This window comes from Sceloporus undulatus, chromosome 3 (genome assembly GCF_019175285.1).
Source record: "Sceloporus undulatus isolate JIND9_A2432 ecotype Alabama chromosome 3, SceUnd_v1.1, whole genome shotgun sequence".
In the NCBI taxonomy this organism is placed as follows: Eukaryota; Metazoa; Chordata; class Lepidosauria; order Squamata; family Phrynosomatidae; genus Sceloporus; species Sceloporus undulatus.
Window position 1 is genome coordinate 97,093,925 of NC_056524.1, and position 25,823 is coordinate 97,119,747.

General features: G+C 40.2%; 1 protein-coding gene across 7 annotated transcripts in view; it reads left to right on the forward strand.

The window, feature by feature from the left end:
• PPP2R3B (protein phosphatase 2 regulatory subunit B''beta) overlaps nucleotides 1–25,823 on the forward strand; it is a 43,486-nt gene that overhangs the window by 9,276 nt on the left and 8,387 nt on the right. For 6 of the 7 annotated variants that reach the window (XM_042459739.1, XM_042459738.1, XM_042459737.1 and 3 more), the window contains 5 exons: nucleotides 20,093–20,278; nucleotides 21,667–21,770; nucleotides 22,615–22,717; nucleotides 24,196–24,270; nucleotides 25,133–25,219. In XM_042459739.1, the coding sequence (XP_042315673.1) occupies nucleotides 20,093–20,278; nucleotides 21,667–21,770; nucleotides 22,615–22,717; nucleotides 24,196–24,270; nucleotides 25,133–25,219 (555 nt within the window). Of the gene's footprint in view, nucleotides 1–3,484; nucleotides 3,738–20,092; nucleotides 20,279–21,666; nucleotides 21,771–22,614; nucleotides 22,718–24,195; nucleotides 24,271–25,132; nucleotides 25,220–25,823 lie in introns of those variants that run through there. The other variant, XM_042459742.1, reaches the window with a different exon arrangement.

Genomic DNA, 25,823 nt, shown 5'->3' on the forward strand with positions numbered 1-25,823 from the left:
GAGAGGAAGCAAAGAAGTAACAGATACTATTTTCTCATATTCATTTTTAGTATCTCTGTCAGCTCTGGATCATTTGTGCTATTTATTGAATGTTACACTCTCAGCACACGATGGGGTGGGGCGGAAGCCAAAAAATCTTAGACTAGTCCTGTTCCCAGCATTTAAGTCTGCCCTCTAATACAAGGCTTTCACTTGGAAGTAAATATTTTAGGAATGCAAACAAACCTCCCATTTGGCTATAAAAGTCTCTTCTGCATTTAAAGCCCTCCCTAAAAGGCAAAGGAGAGTGTAAACATCAAACAGTGAAGCTAACTTAGGATATACAGTACACAAGGACTTGAGGGTTGCAAAGAAAGGCTAGATAGGTCAAATGATATAATTTCAATCTTTAACAGTGTTCCTATGTCTGCACTATACATATGTTCAACTGCTTGTCAGAGCTTGTATGCAAAACCTGTCCGCTACCTTTGTCATTTTAATTACCCATTATTACCATCATTAAATTGATAGTTAGCCTGACTCTAATATGTCTTGCATTTCCATTACATTTCCCCACCTGATTTGTATATATGTTCCATAGAGTGGCGGTCCTCAAACTTTGGTCTTGCAAATGTTTTGGACTTCAGCTCCCATACTTTCAGAACATTGGCCAAGCTGGCTGGGGCCTCTGGGAGCCGAAGTCCAAAACACCCAGAGGAGCAAGGTTTGGGAACTGCTGCCATAGAAACTTCACTCTGTGCATGTCATGAAATGGACTGTATCCATGAAAGCTTATGCTAGAAAGTTTGTTTTCCCAGTTAGTAGGTGCTACTAGTTTCCTTTATGTCTAATTGTTCTTTAATTTGTAATATCCATATAGAGAGACAGTAAAATCAAGCTAGCATGGTTTAGTGGTTTGAGTTTTGGATTAAGAAAGGTTTGAATTCCCAATCAGCATAGAAAACCATTGGATCATACTCTCTGTGTCAAAGAAAGGCAATTGCAAACCCCCACCGAACAAACTGTGCTAAGAAAGCCCTGTGATAGATTTGTTTTGGGGTCATCATGAGCCTGCAATGACCTGAAGGTTCACAACAATCAAAAACTACGCAGAAACCTAAATTTAGGGGCAGTAGTTTGCAGGTGAGAGCGAGCATGGTGTAACTGGACTACAACTCCAGAGACCAGGGTTTGATTCCTCACTTAGCCATGGAAACCTACTGGGTGACAGACACTCAGTCAGCTCCAGAAAACCCTGTGATAGGTTCACCTTAGGATCCCTATAAGCTGGCAGTGACTTGAAGGCACACAACAACAACAACAACATTTACAAGTACTGTTTTCTGAGTTCTTTGGTGGTAGCCTCCAACAATATTGGGACAAAGGTAATGGCAAGCCATTTTCTGGCCCAAAAACTAATATAATTGTAAGTGTGAAATGAATGTGTTAAAATGCATTTGGCCCTTTTGTCATTTTGGATTCTGTGGCAATTTGAGGAGGGAGGTGGAGAGATTAAATAGACTGTGTGGTTATTGACTTATGATCAGTAAGATGCTTTCCCTTTGGTGCTTTCTCTTCCATTGGCATTACTGCTTTATTTTCCTTATAAACTTGAAGACTACTGTGCCCCTCCTGTACACATTTAGTTTTCATTTCATTTTCATTAGTCTGTCTTATCCAAACATGGAGTGAATATGGGTGTTATCAGCTAAATCAGTTTACTTTAGACTGTCATGTCATGCATCCTTACTTGAGAATAAATTCTATTGAACTCAGACGAATACTGTATATACTCATGTATAAATCTAGAAATTTTAGTAAAAAAACTGACCCAAAAAACCTGAGTCAACTTATTCACGGGTCAATGTAAGTACTGTACTTTAACTCTTATTTTTTAAAAATAAATATTTTAATAATATATATATATATATATGGTGAAAGGCAAGAGTGAAAACTGTCATGGAAGCACCGATCCCCTCTATTCGCTGATCCATGTAGCCTTTAGCATGAGCATAAACAGTTATGCCTGCGGGAATTTTGCAAGTTCTTTGGCATTTTTTCCTTTGCTTCATCTTTTACATCTTTTGTTACATGCCATAGGTTTTATGTTCGACATTTTCACGGGTCATATTAAAATCCATAATTTTGGCCCCAAAATATGCCCTCAATTTATACACGCGGTGGACTTATAGTCGAGTATATAAGGTATACCTGCATGAGGTGGCAGGCTTAAAAATTGTGGCACATATGAAAGTATCCCTGCCCATTGTCACCCTTGGTTTAGAAGGACAACACCAGAAAACGCTTGCTCTACAAAATTCTTAGTTATATTATAAGGGCAGGTTCCTCTTGTCTGCATTAAGTGTATAGCAATAAATTCCATATATGCTACTGCTTACTGAATGGACAAGAAAGCAGTGTGGCAGACTGACTTCTGCTTGCCATATTTAGACAGTAGGTTCCCAATTCTAATCATAGCCCTATAATGAAAACATAAATGGATATATTCTGTGTAATCACTTACATTATGTGAAAAGTACTGACAAACACTGAAAATTAACTACAAAAACCAAGTTTAAGAAGAAACACAGAATGACTTTTTACTCAGATTTTCTAGGGAGGCTTCAGAAACTTGATTGTCTTAACATGTTTGGGTCTTGTTCATATTTGACAAGGCCAGACACTATTAATAAGTTAGATACTAAATCTAGGATAATCATGAAGATGGGTTTCCTATTCATTCAAATGCTTAAGCAGTTTAGAAAGTGAGGCTTCTGTTCCTATTTGTTTCCTATATAGTTCTGTTTTGAGCAGAAAGGCAGGGTAAAATGGATTGCTGTTTTCTCAAGTTTTATTATGTGTCAGTATTCTCCTCCCTGCCTCCCCCCACCATGTTTTGGCATGCATATTGCTACAATTTATAAAAGTTATTTTAAATAATGATTTCCTGCACAGCATTATTTATGCATAGTAAATTTATATCCTGCTTTTTTGAGGAAAAATGGACTCAAGGCAGATATTAGTAATAAAATTGAAACCAAGCAAATGCAATTAAAATATTAAAATATTAAAAACACAAAAAGATTAAAATATATCAGTAAAAATAAATTAATTGTTGGTTCCTTTTCTGATGTACAAAACTCTTTCAAGGGGTTTGCAAGTATGAAGAAAATGCAAGCTTTAATCCCTAAATAGGATGCTTGTAGTGAGTGGTTTGTGACAAAAGGAAAGGAAAGGAGGAAACTACAAAACCACTGTATCTGGCATTTTCATGTTCCTCCCTGATTGGTTTTACTAAATTGAATGTTTCTTTTGCTGGTGGTTTAAACTACTACTTTTATACCAGCCTTGTGTCTTTTCCACATTATACCATACCATTAAGACATTGGAATGCATGGAGTAAGGGGCAGTCTCCCAACGTGATTTCCCAGTCAGTGTTTGCCGTTCCAGCCAAGTTCCCTTTTAATGTATGGAGCAGGCGAAGTTGAACTGGCTCTCAGAATAACACAGAAGTAAAACGCAGCTGCTGCTTTAAGTGGCACTGTGTGATAATAGGACTCTGCTGTTTACTGGTACTCAAGCGCCTAGACTGGTGCGCACACAAGCATTATATGAAATCTGAAAGCATGAGGATAAAGGAGATTTCTTTACGACAAGACCCCGACCTACGAAAGGAATTGGCATTGCTAGCCCGAGGATGTGATTTTGTTCTTCCTTCCAGATTCAAAAAGAGACTCAAAGCTTTCCAACAAGTCCAGGTTTGTTTACCATTATATATTTGGCTGCAGTGAGTGTGTGTGGAATTTTTTGGAGGGGGGGATTTCATGCTGATTGAGTGAAAACTAGCCAGATGTAATGCTCTGCTATTTGAACATTGAAATTTTTGAAAAGCCAACATGATTTTATTAGGTTATCATAAAAGTAAAAGCATATGTGGCTGAACAGGCTTACTTGGAGGACTGCTTTGTTCTTACTCTTATTGTTACTATTATCCTGGGGGTGTGCACTTTGTTTACATTAGTTATATAAAAGGGAGATGAAAAACAATATAACTTGGCCCAAATATGGATGTTTCTTTTTTTAGCCTTTGGATTGTAGAATTGCAGTTAAGATAAACAGTTTAAGATTGCATTGCATCTTTCATCTATCCTGACCATCGTGCATAATGTGTAACTATTATTTTAGTTCATTTTAGCGGAATGTTATTCATGACTGAATTCTCATAGCAGAAACCTATGTGCTCATATAAGTATTTTGTGCTCCATATTGAGATATCCTTTTCAAGAAAAAACTAGTAATCTAACATGTTTACTTTCAGATCTAATATATGGACAACTATTTTTGGTTGTAATGTATAATCCTTTTACTTTTTATATCCTGACAAAACCTCATAAAAAGTAGGTGAAGGTAGATTAGAGAGATACCTAAGAGCTTCTTTCCTTGCTTTTGCATTGACTTCAACAGGGCTATAGCCTGTAGCTGAATGCTAAATCCATAATGTCCACTTTCATCAATAGTATAACCTTTCCCCATTTTTTCACCACTTGTTTATGTGATCTCTCTGTCTCATGCCCCAGCTTTCTCTTGGTGGACATCAGTGGAAGTGTTTGTCTGCTTAACATCAGCTTAATGTTAATGTTACTCTACTTAAAGTGGCAAATTAGCCAGTAGCCTAACTTTCCAGTTACAACTCTCTATACATATTTGTACGATACAGATGCAAGAAGCAATGTTAATGTAAGGATAGGAGTTGTAGCACTGTTGTTGCATTAAGCAGCATACAGTTGTCATTCAAAGTACAGCCAGAAGGTTTGCTCAATTGATGTCCCTGTTGGGTCATGGTTAGTGGAAGAGTGTTGAAAAACCTCTCAGCCTTTTTTCACTAGCTATGTTGATCTGAAAGGGTGGAATTTGGCAGCAGACATTTGGAAATCATAAGCAAGAAGCACATGACGATGGGATTTTGGCTGCTCTATTCACCTTTGCCTCTTTTAAAGAAAGAGAAAGTCAAATCACTCAGTGGATCTTTTCAGACTGTTTTTGGTTGGGGGGGGGTTGTACTCTTTCATTACTGACTTGGTGTGAATCTGTATTTCCTGGTATTGACATCACAATAGTTACTAGGGGAAAATACTGGGAAATTGCAGATTCCCCCCCCCCACCGCAAGTGTAGCAGTTGCTATGATGAGTAGAAGGAGCCTAACTACAATCTCTAATCTCTTCTCTGGTACTAGGTGACCAGTGAAGAGAAGGCATGTAGTGAATTCTGGCTGGGAGTGGAATCTATCATACAGTGCTCTCTGAGTAAAAATATTCCACTCTTGTCAATCTGTTCTGGTACAATCCATAATCTACTGTCTTCGTCATGGTTTCTAGCTAACTGCTTGTAGAGGTGTAGTGAGACAATTTTCATTGAGAGGTAGAAGGGTTGAAACATCAGTTAAAGTACAAGAAATTTAAGTGCAGGAAAAATTCATCTTTGGAGACAGCATTGAGAAGCAATACCCCAATCCCCCCTGCCATTGCTACATTCCTATTTGCAGGATAGTTCATTTTGCAGTGTATGAGAAGTATGTGTGTATTTTTTTTAAAAAAAATTAATAAGCCATTCATTCTTGAAATATTATGATCCACTTTCTATATTTTTCCACACCATCACTCTCCTGCACACACAAACCCTATTAGGAGTGAGAAGAAGTGGGAGACTGATTGACTTGTAGCTACTACTGGAAATCATAGTCTAAAATGTATGAGCAGGAGTCAAACTCTTCTCTTGCAGCTGAACATTCCTCCCTACTTGTGGCATTGGTTCCTCTGTGCTGGACTGTCATCCAATGTTATGAGGTCATTTTCGTGCCTCATGCAAATCCTGAGTCTTATACATGTAAAAGTACCCTATGCTCACATATTGATAGAGGAGTGTGTGTGTGTGTGTGTGAGAGAGAGAGAGTACATACACAAATCCTTGTTTGCTTATTATGTACTGGGCAATGCCCCTTTTGTTTTTGTAAAACCTTCCTTTTAAAAGAAAAGTTATTCTGGAACTACTTATATTAAGAGTTTACATGTTATTTCATTGAAGATTTCCATTTCCATTTTAATGGAACAGTTTACATGTTACTCCAATTGCAGACTTCCATAAATTCACATGTTAATGATCTCTTAATGTGCACTAAATACATTTTTTATTTCTAACATACATTTGAATTTTACAAAATATCCACAGATCTCATGTCAGTGAATGTTTGCTTGTTATACAGATATCCTAATGAAAGGCTACATTTGGTTCAAAATGTACTGCTGAAGAAAATTGTCTCTGCGTCGTTCTTATTCTGTAGGCCAAGAGTCAGTTGTCTCCAGATTCTTGGGATCTAGTTGAGTTTTCAGTAAGTGCTGAAGATTTAGATGTAAAAAATGGTTCAGAAGGCAGATAATATGGAACATGGCCCGGGACTTGGTTTATAGTAACAATAGTGAGGTTTCTTATTCAAATCCATTTCTATTCTGCTTGTCCCAGATTTCTCTGTTTTAGTAGCTAGCAAATACATTGAATGTAGGTTTTGCTGCTGAACAGTTGGGTGTGAGAAGCCCTTGTCAAGATGCTGTGGATTACCAGCATACCTAATCTTACTTCTGCCTGCCCCAATTTTGGATCAGTCACTTCCTGTTTTCTTTCTCCATATGTTTTGGACCTTCAGTCAACATATTCACAGACCTTAAAAATACAAGAGGTCATGCCAGGATACATCACCAATAGGGTTCAAGCCAAAGGTTGGATTATTGTTGTTGTCATGCCTTTGAATCGTTTCTTATTTACGGCAACACTAAGGCACCCATTATGGGATTTTCATGACAGAATATGTCAACACAAGTTTTTTCTTGCCTTTCTCTAAGGTTGAGAGAGAGTGACATGCCCAAGGCCACCCAGTGGGTTTGCATAGCCTAGTGAGGATTGAGTCTCCGTTCCACAGTGCCCTAGTCCAGCACTCAAACTACTGCATCACACTGACTCTCAACAGTATTCAGCAGTTGGATACTAATGTAAGCTATGCCTGGCTGAATTATATGGGGTGCTGTCAGTATGAAAGGAATGAAATCTCTTGTCTTAGAGAAGCCCCTCATTATTATGTGACCATGTATTTAAATTTCATTTATAAAACTAATTTTAGAGGGCATTTTGCTTAAAACCAAGTACATTTTAATAATAAAATATGACCTTCAAAAGTTAAAAAATCCAGAAAATGGTTTCAGTGTAGTTGCCCTTTCTAAAAGATGTCCTTTATGCACTTTATGATAAACAAAGATTTGCTTATTGCCAGTAGTACCTCAATGACATTAAAGAGTATGTGCAAGAAGCAGTGTTTAACACTAGTCTACCAGACCTATTGTGAGACTGAATATCTATTCTCCCCATCAAATCATGATTATTATTTTATTCTGACTTTGATTCAAAGGCCATTTATAATGTTCCTCATTCATACTGGGGCTTTTCTGATTCCCCTCTTCCCATTGTAGCCCCTCACTTTCCCTTTTCCACCTCCCCAAGAGTTGCTCCTGAAGATCAGGAGACATAGTACAGGTGGCTGTGATCAGAAAGGAGACTCAGCAAACTCACATTCCACAGCTGCCTCCCATGCATTTGGAAGCACTTGGTTATACTTGTGGTTCTGCAATTCAGAAAAATGTCTAGAAACAATCAGATCTAAAATCACGTTTGTCTCACAATACATTCTGACTGATATATAACACAGTTATATGGAGCACTTGATTATGAGCTAGTCCCTCTCCCTCCAGTGTACAACAGGGCATATTCTGCACTGTTCATTCTTTGGCTGTGGCTTCTTTGCAACATGGAAATAAGGGCACTTTTGTGTCAAAAGATGTCAAGGCAAAGAAACCTCTTTGTACCCTAGCAAGGGCTAGAAATGTATTCATCTTTTTTTTAATGGCACTTTCCTTCATGGAAATCAAGTTCATGTTCTGTAGTACAACTGTAGTCATGCAGTAAACAAGCCCTTTAAAAAGAGAAAGAGAACTGAACTTATATGTTAGTTGCTGCCCTTCCTGAGCAGAGTGCACATGATTTGAGATTGGAATATTACATTCAGGAGCTTCCAAATCCTTGTCTGTTTTCTTTCTGTGATCAACATTAAACAAAACAGTTAAGTATTTTTTTTCCTGTTAAAATAGTTGGGCCAAAACATGGATGATTTGTGAAATAATGTTGCATAATACATTCATTGCACACTTTCAATGCAGCATTAAAGGCAACTGTGTCCCCCATTGCTCATAACTTTTCTGGATCTTTGGAGTAAGAATTTGTCAGCATATAGCTATTTTAAAAACCTGAAAGTGTCTACTGAATGGCTTATTATGTGCTGATAGCAGTGTTTGTTTTTTCCCAAACAGCTGGTGGTGTCGTTTAGCTGTCACATGCCTAATCCGCAAAGAGCAAAATACTGATGTAAAGAAGGGAATGCTAAATATAATCAACATTTTCCAAATCCAAAGGCTTAATATGTTATATTGGCTGTCCTCAACTTGGCTGCAGTAGAAAATAATTACTGCTTACAAGCTTAAATTGTATGCTGTGTTGTTACAGTCTTAATTTTATTCCAAGTTGTCATGAAGTCACTTGCAGTTTACTTTTCATTTTACTGCCGATGGTTTTGTGTAAAGATGTTTGTGTCACATGAAGTAATATATACAACAACATTCTACAGCAGGGGAAGCAAAAACTCTGCAAACTTCATAAATTACATTCTCAGGCAACATGCTGTGATGTTTTAAGACATGACTACCAAAAACCTGCTATCCTTGCCTCCCCTCCCTGCTAGCATCAGAGAGCTTCAGCTGATATACCTCTATATGTGTATGAAGCCTTTAAACATTTAAAACATTAATTGTTAATTATTTTTTAAATTAAAGCTGAATATTTTAGGGTGTAGAATTCTTTGACCAGGAACTCACCTGCAGTATTGCAACTCCTTTGCACATATGTTAGACAGCACAATCTCACACTAAAGGTTAGTTTGATCCAAAGTCAGTCCTCATCAGTGGAATGCATGCTGTACAAGCAGAGCAACTTAACTTTACAGTTGGGGTGCAGTTCATCATTTTTGTGGGAACTGCACCATCACTGTAACTCCCCTGCAGCTGCCTATCTAAGTCAAGTTCTGTGTGCATTCAAACATCTGAAATGTCATCTTTGTGTATAGGCAGCACTTGATTCTTTATCAGTGTTCTGATAAAGTATACGAGCATATGCATGTATAGACAAATTTGGGCCAACACCAACATAAGTTACCTTTGGACAAATGCTGTTGTCTCAAGCAGCACAGTTTTCCACAGCTGACAGGAATGCCAGCCTGTGCAACTGCCCCATGCCTGCTTGCCATTTTGTTTTTCTACATTGCAGTGACATACAAATAGGATTGCCATGTGGGAAAACCAAAAATATTGGCAAATGCAGGTTCAGTTTCACAGAGCCAGTGCTCCTGTAGTTACCACTATAATTATTCACCACTGCTGTTACTGCCTTGCTTCTTTTTTGGCTGTCCCTCCAGAAACAGCCTTGTAGTGGCAGCAATACCACATAACTTTTCTGACAGGAGTGCTTGGCTTGTGTAGCTAGAATTGCTTCAGCTGTATTTTGATTTTCCCCAAGCCACAATGCCTTGCTGTGTGTATAACACTGAAGTATGTGTATCTCAAAAGTGCACACAGATAGCAGGGGCAAGTCCAGCATTGTGGGACCAGTGGTCTTGTCAGTAGTGCTTCCAGAGCCACAGCACTGTGAATGATCCTTTTGAGCATCCATCCTCAGGGCTCTTCATATGAGGAGCTGGCCCTACAGTTGTGTAGACCCTCCTGACAAAAGACATTAGGAGATATTGAACCTACAACCCTGTGGTCACTCTTAGATCATTTCCTCATTGAAGAATACACATGTGTGTGCTATTTTTCTTTGTGTTCTTGCTCTATCCATATTAAAAACAGTAAGACTAGAGAGAACAATATCCAGAAGTACATTAGACTAAACTTGATTGTTTTTGGCAGATGTAATCCATGCATACTGTTAGCATACCACTGTGATACAGCTGTACTATTTCATAATACAGTAAGTTTCAAATATTTTGGCAAGGATCCACCCTTAAAAGCAGTTATATTTATTTAAATCTACAGGGCATTAAAAAAAAGCCTATTACAGATTGTATATTGAACTCATCAGTGTCTTTAAACTTGTAAATCAGTTTCAAGATCCCCCGTAATTTCTTAAAACAGATTAACAGTAATTCATGTTTGCTAAGTTTCCTGTGCTACAACTGCATACAGTTGATGGTTGTATATTTCCTGTGGAATGCAATCCTATAATATCTAATCAAAAGAAAAGCTCATTGAGTTCTGGAGGATTTTCTTCCAGTTAGATGTGAGGCTTTGGTCTGTCAATTGAAAGCAAAACATAACAAAAGCTTTGTGTGCCCATAAAGCTAGTATAGTGACTAAAGAGAAATGGTTTCTCCCTTGGGGCTTCATACAACAGGCAAGGCAAAAGATAATAAGAATCGCCCTCTTTTGTCTTGCCCACAAATGAAGAGATACTGGTTTATATGTGTATCTGCCATTTCAGTAGGATACGCAGGTTTTCTTACATTCAAGGTGAAATAATAAAAAATAGGATTGCTGCACATAATCATTATTTTAAAAGTGTTGCCACTGTAAGAAAAGACTATATATCCAGTTGTATGTTGTTTATATACACCTAAACATTTCATTTCTCTGTTTTTAGCAGTTTTGGAGTTTACTATTTGTACTTCAACTGGGGCAATCTACAGGGAAGCATCCAAGCTTCCCATTGCTTCATTCATCTATTCAGTGTAGTGGTTTGAGCATTGGACTAGGACAGTGGGAAACCAGGGTTTGAATCCCAGCTTGTCCACGGAACCACACTGGGTGACCTTGGGCAAGTCACACTATCTCAGCCTCAGAAGATGGCAATGGCAGACCACTCTGAAGGAACTTACCAAGAAAACCCCATGATAGTTTCACCTTAGGGTCACCATAAGCCAGGAAAGACTTGAGGGCACACAACAGCTCTAACAGTATTTTTAATTTTTGTAACATATTTTCCTTAAATTTCTGTAGTTTCACCTAATACAAAATTAGTACAGTGGGCCCTTGGTATCCACTAGGGTTTGATTCCAGGACCCCCCGTGGATACCAAAATCCGTGATGCTGAAGTCCCATTAAAGAAAATGGCATGGTAAAATGGTGTCCCTTAAATAAAATGGTAAGATCAAGGTTTGTGTTTTGGAATTTATACATTTTAAAAAATATTATCAAACTGTGGATGCTTATGGATAAAAATTCCATGAATATAGAGAGCTGACTGTACTTCAAAGTATTTGGATATTATTAAACAAAAATCAGTTTCTACATTCCAGGGTCTCTGGCTTTACTTCGCTAATGAAGATTCTGGAAGGACTCATCCCGCGCTTTCTACAAGTGCGTTGATGACTAAAAAGGCCAATCCGAGATAAACAAGTCCAATTGCAGAAAGCACAGCAGAAAGTCTCCTTAGGTGATGTTTCTGGGTTGTGGTTCTTTCTGCATTGTCGTTTCTATTGGATAGTGCGTCTCCATGCCTCCCGATGCGAGGCCAGGGTGGACTATTATTGGTGATCAATTTGGCCGAGCCTGAGATGTTGTTTCAGGGAGTCCTTGTATCTCTTCTTTGGAGCGCCCCTCTTACGCTGACCCGTGGCGAGTTCACCATAGAATACTATTTTGGGGAGGTGATGGTCCTTCATCCTAGAAATGTGTCCTGCCCAGCACAGCTGTGTCCTCAATAGCATGGCCTCAATGCTGGTGATCCCTGTTTGCTCAAGGACAGCAACATTTGTCACATAGTCAGTCCAGTGTATATTTAGAGTTGTGCGTAAACAGCACTGATGAAAGCATTCGAGGAGTCGTAGGTGTTGGCGATAGGTGACCCATGTTTCAGACCCATAAAGGAGAATAGACAGTACAATGGCTCTATACACACTGATTTTTGTGCTTCACTTCAGGTGTTTGTTACTCCAGACTCTTTTGTGAAGCCTTCCGAATGCACTATATGCCTTTGCTAGTCTGTGATCGATCTCTTTATCAATCTTGGCGTCTGAGGAGATGATGCTTCCCAGGTAGGTGAACTGCTGGACAGACTTAAGCACAGATTTGCCCACAGTGATGTGGGGATGGTAGTGTTCTTCCTGAGGTGCTGGCTGGTAGAGAACTTCCGTTTTCTTCAGGCTGACTTCCAGCCCAAAGAGCTCTGCAGCTGTAGCAAAACAAGACGATAGGCACTGCAGAGTTGCTTCCGTATGGGCAACGAGGGCAGCATCGTCAGCAAAAAGCAGCTCACGGACTAGATAGTTTAGAGTCTTAGTGCGAGCCCTCAGACGGCTTAAGTTAAACAGGCTACCATCAGTATGGTAGCGTAGATTAATGCCGTTGTCTTCTTCGAGATCTGCTGTAGCCCTTTGGAGCATCATACTGAAGAAGATAGTAAATAGATTTGGAGCGAGAACACAACCCTGTTTCACACCATGAGTTATTAGAGAGGGCTCCGAGAGAGCATCGCCATATCTGACTTGACCTTGCTGGCCTTCATGTAGCAGGATAATCATTTTGAGGAATTTGGAGGGGCATCCTAGTCATTCCAGGATCTGCCACAGACCTTTTCTACTCACAGTGTCAAAGACTTTGTTGAGGTCAACAAATGTTACATAGAATCCTTTGTTCTGCTCTCTACGTTTCTCTTGCAGTTGTCTAAGAGCAAATATATCTGTAGTGCTCCTATTAGCTCTAAAGCTGCATTGGCTTTCAGAGAGAAGTTCTTCTGCAGTAGCAGGGACTAATCTGTTCAGGAGTATCCGTGCAATGATTTTTCCAGCGATGGAGAGCAGTGTTATACCTCGATAGTTTGAGCAATCAGATTTTGCTCCTTTTTTCTTATACAGGGTGATGATAACTGCATCTCGGAGATCTGATGGGAGTTCGCCTTTTCCCCAGCAACTCACAAGGAGCTCGTGGAATTTAGCTTGGAGTACATGACCTCCATGTTTCCAAGCTTTAGGTGGAATTCTATCAATCCCGGCTGCCTTACCTTTTTTCATCTGCTGTATGGCTTTAAGGATTTCTTCCAAAGTGAGAGCTATGTCCAATAACATTTTTCATCGGTTGTTGTGTCATATGTTAAATAGCTGAGTCTTGGACTACTTGGTTGGAGCTAAAGAAGCTTTGGAAATATTCAGCCCATCGGTTCAGAATGGAAGCTTTATCTGTGATTAGTGTTTGACCATCCCTACTGTATAGGGAGCTTTGGACCTGTTATGTAGGTCCAAACACTGTTATGTAGGTCCAAAGAACTTTGTAAAACCCTCTGGAATCACCCAGATCTGCACAACTTTGAGTCTTTTCCGCTAAGTTGATCCACCACTTGTTCTGAATGTCTCAGAGTTTTTGTTGGAGTTGACTACATGCAAGGTGAAAGGCTGCTTTTTTTACATGGCAAGATGGCTGGGCAAGGTGTGCCTGGTGATCAGTTCTCTTTTTTGCCAACAGCTCCTGGATCTCTTGATTGTTTTCATCAAACCAGTCTTGATTTTTCTTGAGGGACAATCCTAAGGATTCTTCCACGGATTGCAGGATGCTGTTTTTGATATGTTGCCAAAGCGCTGTAGGAGAAGAGTCTACAGGATGGTCTTCAAGTTTTGTTTGCAAATTTGCCTGGAAGTTGTCTGTCATGGCAGCTTGTTGAAGATTGTTGACTTGGAGTCTCCTCTTTAGGATGCCACCCCTCTTAGATTTAAACTTAAAATTAAGATTTAGTTTACATCTTACGAGGCGATGATTTGTTTGACATTCTGCACTGGGCATCATTCGGGTATGACGGAAATCGCGAATATTTCTCTGGTGCACTAGGATATAGTCAATGAGGTGCCAGTGTTTGGATCAGGGATCCATCCAGACTGTCTTCAAGCTATCTTTCTGCTGAAAGATGGTGTTTGTAATAGCTGCTGTTCTGCACAAAACTCTAGCAGGAGGCGTCCATTATCATTACAGTTTCCAACACCATGTTTACCTAAAACACCTTTCCAGGCTTCGAAGTTCTTTCTTACTCTGGCATTGAAGTCACCAAGGATAATGATTTTGTCTTCTGCAGGGACTTTTTGTATAAGGTGGTGTAGGTCTGAGTAGAATTTGTCTTTCTCCACAGGGTCGGCTTGCATAGTTGGTGCATATATACTGAAGAGAACAACATGTGGGAGGCGTAAGGAGATAATGTGATCAGAGTGTCCAGTTGGCAAGGTTTTGAATTTGGAGGCAATGGAGTTTTTGATCATAAAGCCTACACCTGAAAGATGTTTTTCAGTTTTGGGTTTGCCAGACCAGTAGAGTGTGTAGCTGGTACCGTGTTCTTTAAGGCTGCCTTCCTCGTGGAGACGAACTTCACTAAGAGCAGCGATGTCAATGTTAAGTCGTGACAGTTCATGGGCTATTAGAGCAGAACGATGCTCAGAACATCCACTATCTTTGTATTTTGTCTTGGTCCAACACTCACTTGTGACAGCTTGTCTTACTGGTCTGTAAGCCACTGAGAGCTACAGTTATTACATAGCACCCTCCCTCCCTCCACCATCATCCAGAGGGAGAGCAGGGCAGGCCAGCTCCATTGGGCTTAGCCAGAGCAAGAAGAAGGGGCCTCCCCTCCAGTCCATCTGCCATGGTCCAGGCCTCAGAGGGAGAGAAGATCTGCTGGACTTTCCCCCTTCCCCACTGCCATTCCCTTCTCCTTTTGTGTCTTGTCTTTTTAGATTGTAAGCCTGTGAGCAGGGAAATATCTAATTAACAATTTGTAAGCTGCTCTGATAGCCTTTTGGTATTTTGCTTTCCTTTTGAGGTGAGACGTTACTCAGTCAGAGGGCTAAACAAATGTGTCACTAGACTCAGTGCTAAAGTCCACCACAATTTTTGTGTTCTTTAAAAAGTCAAAATGCCCGTCTAGGGAGCAATTTCTCCATGTTTTGGGCCCTTTAGTCTGTTTTAGGCCCACAAGAAGCCAGAACTGACCAGGCATATTAGAGCCAGAGAGCAAACAAAACAAAATTGCCCTTTGTTAAAAGTATTAAAAAGGCTGGAACACAAAGGCACCAAGTTTGTCACCTGTCAGAAATTGTGTAAGGCTGTGAAACACAGAAATTGTGTAAGGCTGTGTTAACAAAGCCTCAAACAAAACAAGTTCCTTTTTACAGAAGCCTAGCCCAGCACCCCCTTCTTGTCTTCTGTCTATCTACATTTTTTTTTTTGAAATTGTGTCCTTGGAGAGGATGGTGAGTTGGAAGTCAGTTTAGCTTTTTGTTTTGATGATTCTGTATATAATCACTATATTATTAGCTATAATTGATTACCAATCAATTGATTACCAATCAATTATAACAGTACAATATTTAAATTTAGGTATATATCAGTTAGAGAGACATTGTGGTACAGTGGTCTGAGTGTTGGACTACAACTCTGGAGATCAAGGTTTGAATCCCACTGGATTGTCAGGGGTTAAAGTCAGCACACTGGGAAATGCTTGGATGTGTGTGTGTCTGACCATGAGCATCCCGCACTGGAAGGACAAGGCTGATCAAGCACAGCTGATGCTCATAGCCTCAAGGACACTCTGATGCCTGCATGCACTAAGCCTGGATGATGAAACATCTAGCTGGATTGCACAGGGGAACTACACTATGGCACAGGAAGTAACTGAGGCCAGTTACAGACCGGCACTTAAGTGCGTATTCCATCACGCACTAGGTTACGAAAGGGCGGTGCGGAACCGCCCTAACCCTAGTGCGTACGAACACGCACTAACGGCGGCGGCCCTTCCGCACGGCCCCGCCGTGAGTACGTCATGGCGCGCCGCCTTTAGACGGGGCGACGCGTCCATGACGTAGTAGCTCCGTGCCAGGGCGCTAGTGCGCCCTGGCAACGGAGGAAGGAGCTCCATTTCGGAGCTCCTTCCGGGTTTAGTCCGCTGGCGCAGCCTTCAGACGGCTGCGCCCAGCGGACTAAACGAGAAAGGGGCCAAGCGGCCCCTTTCTCTGCTCCCGCCGCCGCGGGTGTCCTTGGGGCTTGAAGCCCAGGGACACCCCTTTTCAGGGCTCAGGGAAGCAGCTTGCCGCTTCCCCGCAGCCCGAAAAGTGGCGGATCGGGGCCTCAGCGGCTGCCGTTCTAACCGCTGAGGCCCCGCTCCGGCGGGGAAAGGGGCGGGGCCAGACCGCCCCAAATGGGCGGTCTGTAACCCGCCCGTGTTTGGGAGACCACATGGTCTCAAGGCTATATAAGCTCAGGAGCTTCCAGTGATTGGTTTGTGGGTTGTAGTAGGAGAGTTGGTATTCATTTATGATCTGTATTATAGCACTGTAAATAAAGCACTTCGGGGGACTTGGTTTGTCTGGTCGTTCATCAGCAGAAGCCTGGCATTGGTTGCTGAGTGTCCCTGGAGGTTCCTGGAAGACACCCAGCTGCTGTTATCTCAACTGAGGACTGAGAACCACGTTTCTGAATTTGCCAGTTTACTCTGCTGTATGCCAGCATTGGCTACAGGGCTCAGATGAGTTGCTAACAAGGGTGACCATGGGCAAGTTGCATGCTCTCAGCTTCAGAGGAAGGCAAAGGCACCACCACCACACCCCTAAACAGATATTGCCAAGATTTATTTGGCAAGGGTTGCCATACCTCAGAGACCACTTGAAGACACACAATAACAGCAGTGTATCAATTATATTTAAAAGAATGATAGTAGCAACGACTAACTTATTCCTGAATGTGTATGTGTAATAGTTTTTTTTAATTCCATGGGCTGCAGGGACCATGTGTAGAACCAAAAATAGGTGAAGCCATCCATCAGTTAACATTTAGCAGGGTCCCAGAGAAAGAAAAATCACAAGGCCTGTGGGACTGGAGATGAAATGTGTATGTGTCTATAAACAACATACAACTGGACATGAGACTGCAACCTAAATTTCTTCTACTTATTGTCATTTATCTCTTTGTTGCTGTATATCTGGAGACTAAGGAACAAATAACAAAACTTCCTTCACATTTTTATTAATATTTCACTTCTTTGTTTCACTGGTATGAAATACCTGTGGGGCCTTGGTATCCACTGGGATTTGGTTTCAGGACCCCAGTGACTGCCAAAATCCATGGATACTCAAGTCCTGCTATATATAATGGTGTATTAAAATGGTGTCCCTTATATAAAATGGGAAAATAAAGGGTGGTTTTTTAGACTTTTTAAAAAATCTTTTCAAGCCGTGGATGGTTGAATCTATGTAAGTAAATAAGTAAAGAGTTAGTACAGGAATATCTGGTTAATCTAGACAAATATAAATCTCCAGGACCAGACGAACTACATCCAAGGGTATTAAAAGAACTGGCAGATGTAATATTGGAGCCATTGGTAATAATCTTTGAGAACTCCTGGAGAACAGGAGAAGTGCCAGTAGACTGTAGGAGGACAAACGTTGTCCCCATCTTCAAAAAGGGGGGAAAAGAGGATCCCAAGAATTATCATCCAGTTAGTCTGACATCTATACTAGAATAGATTCTAGAGCAAATCATTAAACAGAGAGTCTGTGAACATCTAGAAGGCAATGCCATAATCACAAAGAGTCAACATGGGTTTCAGAGAAAGAAGTCATGCCAGATAAATCTAATACAGTGCACCCGCGTTATAGGTGGGCGCGCTTTACATGGACTTGAGCATACGTGCTCAAGTTGCGGGGAGCGCACGCAGTGCAAGGGGCGGCACGTCCCATTCAAATGAATGGGGCGCGCGGCCATGGCACCCTCCCGCACCTCCATGCACGAGCCCCATTCAAATGAATGGGGCTCCAGCATACGCGAAATTAGCCTTACGCGGGGGGGGTCCGGAACGGATCCCCGCGTAAGGCAAGGGCCCACTGTATCTTTTTTGGATAAAATTACCATCTTGTTAGATGAAGGGAATGCTGTGGATATAGTATATCTTGATTTCAGTAAGGCTTTTGACAGGGTTCCCCATGACATTCTTGCAAACAAGCTAGTGAAATGTGGGCTAGACAAAGTAACTGTTACATGGATTTGTAACTGATTGACTGGCCGAACCCAAAGGGTGCTCAACAATGTCTCCTTTTCATCCTGGAGAGAAGTGACCAATGGGGTCCCACAGGGCTCTGTCCTGGGCCCAGTGCTGTTCAACATCTTTATCAATGACTTGGATGACAGAATTGGGGGGTATACTTATCAAATTTACAGAAGACACCAAATTAGGAGTAGAATACAGAGAAATGTAAGGTACTGCACTTAGGGTGGAAAAATGAAATGAACAGCTATAGGATGGGTGAAACCTGGCTGAATGAAACTATATTTGAAAATGTTCCAGGAGTCCAAGTAGACCACAAGTTGAACATGAGTCAATAGTGCGATGCAGCAGCTAACAAGGCCAATGCGATTTTAGGCTGCGTCAATAGAAGTATAGTGTCTAGATCAAGGGAAGTTATAGTGCCACTCTATTCTGCTCTGGTCAGGCCCCACCTGAATATTGTGTCCAGTTCTGGCCACCACAATTCAAAAAGTATGTTGAGAAACTGGAGCGTGTCCAAAGGAGGGTGACCAAAATGGTGATGGGTCTGGAAACCATACCCAATGAGAAACGACTTAGGGAGCTGGGGGTGTTTAGCCTGGAGAAGAAAAGGTTAAGAGGTGATAGGATATCCCTGTTTAAATACTTGAAGGGATGTCACATTGAGGAGGAAGCAAATTTGTTTTCTGCTGCTGCAGAGGCTAGGACCCGGAACAATGGATGCAAGCTCCAGGAAAAGAGATTCCACCTCAACATTAGGAAGAACTTCCTGACAGTAAGGGCTGTTCGACAGTGGAACAGACTCCTTCCTCGGAGTGCAGTCGAGTCTCCTTCCTTGGAGGTCTTTAAACAAATGCTGGATGGCCCTTACGGTCTCTTCCAACTCTATGATTCTATGCATGCAGAATTCATGGATAAGGAGGACTGACTGTATTTAAAGCAGAGACTTAGCAGCCATCCACTCACCCTTCTTTATCTTCCCACTTCTTGTTTTTCCTCTTTGGATTTAGAAGAAAGCTTGCACCCAGCTAGCAAAGACAAGGATATTCCAAGCTGATGGAAATTACAGTGTAGTCTTCTCACTTTTAGCGAAACTGTTCATTAGTTGCTTTTGATTGCTTGATAATGTTGGTTCCAGTAATAGATAACCTTTAAATGATTACAGTTCTTACGTTAAAGATGTATTTCTAAAAATAGGTGAGAAAGTTACAAGGCAAAAGAGAGGCTTGTTTGTTTCTTGCGTGGGCTGGTATTACAAATTTAGGGAAAGCTGAATACATTGTTATGTTTTACAAAAAAAACAACCATGTGTGCTTTCTTTTACTCTCAGTTTCACCTTTACCATAAGAGTGTAATTCTGGTGGATATATTTCAGTTCAATTCTGCTGGATTCCACAAGATTTACTTCTTGATAGTACATGGGACTGCAGTACTAGGCCAAAATTCTGTTTGGTTGTTGGGACAGTATAAATCTTCGCTACCATTTTTCTGTTGATTTTTTCCCTATAAAAAGGAGCTTGGTGGTGCCAGGGTGCACCCTCATGTCCAATCAGGGGGCTCCTGGGCACCATCCAAGTGCATTTGGATGAGAAAAGGAACAGCCGTCACCCTCCTAGAAGGCATTGCACTCAAGGTCTGTGACAGTTATAGCTCTTCTTTTTCCTGCCTATTCAGTTGCAGCTGCATGATGCTAAGGAGATCAGCTTTGGTACTGAGACCCCAACACTATCAAAGCAGTTGTGCATGAGTAGTGTGTCTCATACAAGAAGGTACTGGATACCTCCTTCTGCAGCAACAACAACAACAAAAAAAAAGCATGTGCTGGTGTAATAGGTTATGCTGGCAAATGTCACCAGCAGAATTCCAGTCTTGGTACAGTTTTTCAAACTAAAGAGAGGGAACAATAAAGTTGCTGTTTTCTTTAAAGTGTATTTTCCCTCTATTTTTCTACAGGTTCAGTCAAAGAAAGAAGAACCTTTGACGCCATCTTTAAGTCAGACCATTCCAACATTTTATTTTCCTCAAGGATGCCCCAAAGAAAAAGTGAATATAGATGCTATCATTGCTAATATAGAGAAAACTTTCTCCCAGTTTCCAAATGAGCGAGCAACATTAGAAGACATGGGTAAGGTTGCAAAGGTGAGTTGTAGAGATATGCACCACTCACAAGATAATTTGGCAATTCAGAAAATAGTCTGATTGGGCTCACATTCATTCAGAAATTGTCCAGTTCAACTCAGGTCCCAAATTTCAGCTAGAAGATTTGTACTTCCCATTGACTATCATTAAAGAAGTGAAGAAATGGTTTGGTCTTTTGTTCTATTTGTCAGAATTGTGTGAAATTTGCAGGCATAGCAACACTTCAGGATAATACTACTAGTTTTCAAACAAATTTGGTATGTGTATTTTGAAAAGTAAGTGCCAGTTAATTTTATTTCTTGGTAGAGTTGGAAGAAATTGGCAAAGTTGCCTATTCTGAAGGAATCAAGGCTGCGAAGTATTGGATGCATATGTGCAAGATTTTAGTCTAAACTAGACTTTACATTTGGAGGACATCCATGTTCCTTGTAGATCCTTGTTATGAACATGAAAATATAGAGGTAGACCTAAGTAAGAAACCTGCAAAAAGGAGGATTGGTGCTGCTTTGTGGAATGGCCATCCTCATGTGGTATGCTAGGGGTTCTGGTTAGGGAGCAGCTAAGTGTGTAGCAGGATAACAATGGAAAAGAGGATATCAGATGCCAGTAAGCTTAAAACTGCCAAGTCAGCATGACTAGGATGCCACTCAAGAGGCCTTGGAATACTGTGGGAGGAGCTGCAGTCCAGTTTATTTGGATAATATCCAGTTACTTGTTTCCTTACAATAAGTAAATACTTGATTTCCTTAAGTGAAGGGGAAAAGTCATGGGGACTCAATCTAGCAATGTACTCTGAACTGTAGATGGTATAAACCTGCTTATATTTCTTTGACAACAGTCTTTCTTCAGTTAGCAGAAAGTTTTGGTTTGCTACATTTTACCTTGACAAGAAGGCAGCTTGTGTTCCCCTTTAAGTACTCTTCTGAGCATACAAGTACTGGTTTCTAGATCACAGTCTTTGTTTTAAATGTTAAACTGAAAGTGTTGCATGCCTCTTGTATTCAACAAACAATGGAGGTTTTCCTATGCATGTGTTTGATCAGGTTTTAGTCACACTTAATATTCTTTCTTCAAAATTAGTAGGACTTGAATCCCATTTATTTCAGTGAATCTTCCCTAAGTATGATTAAATCTGGATCAGATTGAATATTTGTGATAAGAATCATTTGAACCTCTACCCAATTCTTTTAATTTAAATGACAGAGGTCTTAAATCCTGAAATTAATACAATTAGGATTCTGCATCATCTAGGACTTCACTTACTAATTCTCATAATTTAATTCATTGCTTACAATGATAACTGATTAGAAAAAAGGAAATTATTGTTCTGCTTTTCTCTTAATAGGATGTTTAGCCCCTAATTTGCTTCTGACATGCATTCATTCTAGGCCTGTGAATGTCCTCTTTACTGGAAAGGTCCCTTATTTTGTTGTGCTGGAGGAGAGCGAACAGGATTTATTTCAGTTCACAAATTTATTGCAATGTGGCGGAAGTAAGTATTGTTTTTTTAGCAAAGACATTTGACCATGTTTCTAAGAGAACAATTACAGAAATCTAGGAAAATTCCAGCATTGGCTTAATGTGGTTAGAATAGAGGAATATCTTAATAACTTTTTCTTACACCTGAGAAGATATATTCTGGACAGATATAAAACTGCCATAACATTTGATCTTTGATTATTTTAAAATGACAGTAAAATATTATTGGAGAGAGGAAAAATGGTTGATCCCATTTAGAAATAAAGGCATTCCTATGTTGAAACAAACAGTGAGGAAAGTACACCCCCCAACAAGCTTTTTTTTTTTTTTTTTAAATTGAGTTATTTGCCCCCAAATCCATGTAAATACCTTACAGGGTTGTTGTGGTGGCCACACTATCTACATTTTTTTATTGTTCTGGGCATTTCAAGGCCAAGGGATGGCCATTTTGCAAACAGGCAGTGACTTTCAGATTGCTCCCTGCTGGCAAAAATAAATTTCATAGCTCTTAAAGATGGCCAGAATGTGGAGGTACTGCTCCCATTACTCCTATGGAGTTTGGGGGAGGACAAAAATATTTTCCCCAGGGAAACAGCAGGGGTCTGGGCCATGCAAGTTAGCCTAGGGGGAAGTGCAGTCCCCAACCCCGCAAGTTGACCATCCCTGCTTTTTATAGTTACATATTCAAGTCTGTACAGTCCTAACGTTTAGCAAAGCATATGGGTCATAGCTGGGCATTTTAGCTTAATGATTTCATTCATGCTGACAGTATACTTTCAGCTCATTTCTTTAAAAAAAAGAACAAGTTATATTAATTTGCCATATATGCACAATTCAAATAACGTAATGTTTTTTAGGATTCTACAAACCTGTCATGATGCTGCTTCCAAGTTTGTTCATCTTTTAAAGAGTCCTGGATGTAACTATTTGGTACAAGAAGACTTCATTCCATTTTTACAAGTAAATTTTATTTTCTTAATAATTACCATCATCTCAGACTCCCACCCCACTAGTTAACATTCTGGTTTTCTTAAAAAGAAAAATGGCTAGGCCTTAAGCGATAACTCATTGGCACGCTCATTGGTGGGTGGAAAAAACTAAAATTAATTCCGATTAACAGAAGAACCTGGATATGAGATAGAGCAGTTCTCACCCCAAACTAATAGCACCATTCTGAACTCACTTTAACCCCTTTACATTCTGCTTCTTGGTTTCATATGGTTGCACAAACCTGCTCCTCCCATCCCTATTTTCTATCAGCCCCTATATTCCACCTTCCTTTGTTCAAGCTGTTTCCAAAATAACAGGGTTTACATTTTTCTGACATTTAATTTCCAGGTTTTTCTTTCTTAAACTAAAATCTACTGGATAAATTGTCTTAAAATATATTGGACATTTTATTTTAATTATAGAATAGTTTTGAAAGTACACATAGCACAAGATGTCTTTTAATATTGCATGGAGCTTATTATAGCAGCCTGTTGTCCCAGAGCAATCACATTGTTGTAGCTAATGAGAACATACCAGTTTGAAAATACTATCACTAACGTGCTTTTCTGCAATTGCATTATTATGCTGCTTCGATGATCCGTGGTCCCATGTTTGGTCTTCCCCATCGCCTCACTAACCCTACCTTGCTCATGTATGTCCTACTCAGCACATGTACACTTTTTGATTGATTGATTTTTATTATTTAGTTTTGCTTGATTATGACAAAATGATCAATAATGATAATAAAATAATACAATAAAAGAAATTGAAAAGGAAAGGAAAGGAAAATGAAAAGCTACCTCAGCCTGCTTGGATATACAGTCCGCCCTTGCCTTACACAGGGGATCCATTCCGGACCCCCCCCCCCCCCCCCCCCCCCCGCGTAAGGCAAAAAGCAGGTATGCTCGAGCCCCATTAGATATAATGGGGCTCATGCTCGCCACGCAGCTTTGCGCACGCACTGCAGGCATGTGCGCCATTCTCCTGATGGCTTTCGCGTAAGCCGAAAGCCACCTATAATGAGCCCACGTATGGCACAGGCTCACTGTAACAAGGGGGAGAGGAGGCGGAGATGAGAATCAGGCCCACACATTCCACGTGACCTCTGGAATATTGGAACAGCAGCAGAAGGGACCTGTCACACCAGAGGCAGTAGTGGAAAAGCAGTAGTGTTGGGAACCATTGACAGAGGTTTTCCCATCAATGAAAAGCTGCACTCCACCAATGATCAAAATGCAAGGCAGCAACAGGAAAGACACAATGTCATGTGATAAATACTGGTCAAAGACACTATTATCCTGCTGTAATTGCTATTTATAACTTGTGTGATAAAGTCCTTAATCAAAGGAACTGGTTGCATTAAGGAATCATACACTAAAATTCTTTGTTCCCTATGCTAGAAATGAGTACGAATTACATGTTTCTAATCTTGATGCTTCTTTTCTTAGGATGTGGTCAACAGTCATCCCAGTCTAGTCTTCTTAAAAGAAGCATCAGAATTTCACTCTCGGTACATTACAACAGTAAGTGCCTTGTATATTTAAAATGTTTTCTCTGGGCCAAACTGGATTATTATTGTGGCAGACATGTGTGTTCAAATACAGGTCATGCCAGTTCTGACCATAACTAGATCAATAGCAATAGCATGTAGATTTCTGTGCCACTTAGCAGTGAACTCAGCACTCTCTAAGCAGTGAACAGTCTGTAAGCTAATTGTCTCCAACAAGCTGGGTATTCATTTTACCGACCTACAAAAGGATGGAAGGCTGAGTCAGCCATGGAGCCATGCATGGGATTGAACTCACAAACTTGTGGCTGCAGTACTGGCATTTAACCACTGTGCCAGCCCCCTCCTGCCAATAAGCTGTTACACCCACAACACTTTTAAAGGTGGGCTTTAGGAGACATTTGTGATTGTGGCAATGGTGCCACAATGATAAATGTGTTACTCCTCATCCACAGATTCCACCATTCACGGCATATGTTTGCACCTCCTAGCAGTCACAAATAATGTGACCTGTGGTGAGTTATTTCAAAAGTTGGTATCTAAAACATATAGAGGACACCCAAGTTGACACATGCTGATATAAAGATAATCTAAGTGAAATAAGGAAACTGTCACTGCATGATTTGATCTGATGAGCTACCTGTTTGGAATGGCAAAAAAGGGGTTAAACCCAACAGTAGTGTTCCTATGAGCCATTCAGAGAATGAGTGTTTTTCTCAATTTTAATAGAGGAGGAGAGGGCATAGGTTCGAAAATGACATGCAATCCAAAAAGAAAATTAATTGGCTGAACTGATTTAGTGTCACTAAAAATGCTGAGCATCTATAGAAAACACATTTAAGTTGGTAAATAATGTGCACTTTATTTTCTTGTTGCAGGTAATTCAAAGGATATTTTATACAGTTAATAGGTCATGGTCAGGAAGGATCACTTGTAATGAACTCAGAAAAAGTAGCTTCTTACAGGTATTGTATGCATATGGTTTGTGTTGTTTATCAACTTAAGCTGCATTGGTTAACTCATCAGACAAATGGCAATAAAATCAATGTGGGTGAAACTGTTTGATGAAAAGAGTATAATGTTTATTTTTCCATTTAAGAGTGTGTGTTGTAGAGTTTACATTTCTGCTTTTATGATGTCATTTTAGCTAGGTTTTAAACTGGCTTGCTGAAAGCCTACCTGAGCAGCTTGTCATTTTTGCAAACTGAGTAATGTTAATGCAGTTTTTTACTGCAAATTTTGTCTAATCGTTGAAACACTAGTTTATATTATTGTAAAAATGATCAATAAGCTTCAAGCTCTCACACCTTTTCTCCTTCCAATTTCATCTAATAAAAATTAACTCAAGCTAATTAAAATACGTGTCAAACCATGGTTTGGATATAGGTCCGTAGTTTAAATAGGGCAATTACCAACCTCCAGATGTTGTTTTGCAACTGCCAGCAGTGCAAACCAGCATAGGCAGAGGTGAAAAAATAGTAGGTCCCAGATACCTGGTTTATTGTCTAATAACATTATTTGTCCATACCAGTGTCAGCTTGCATGTATAGGTCATTGTGATTTTGGGAG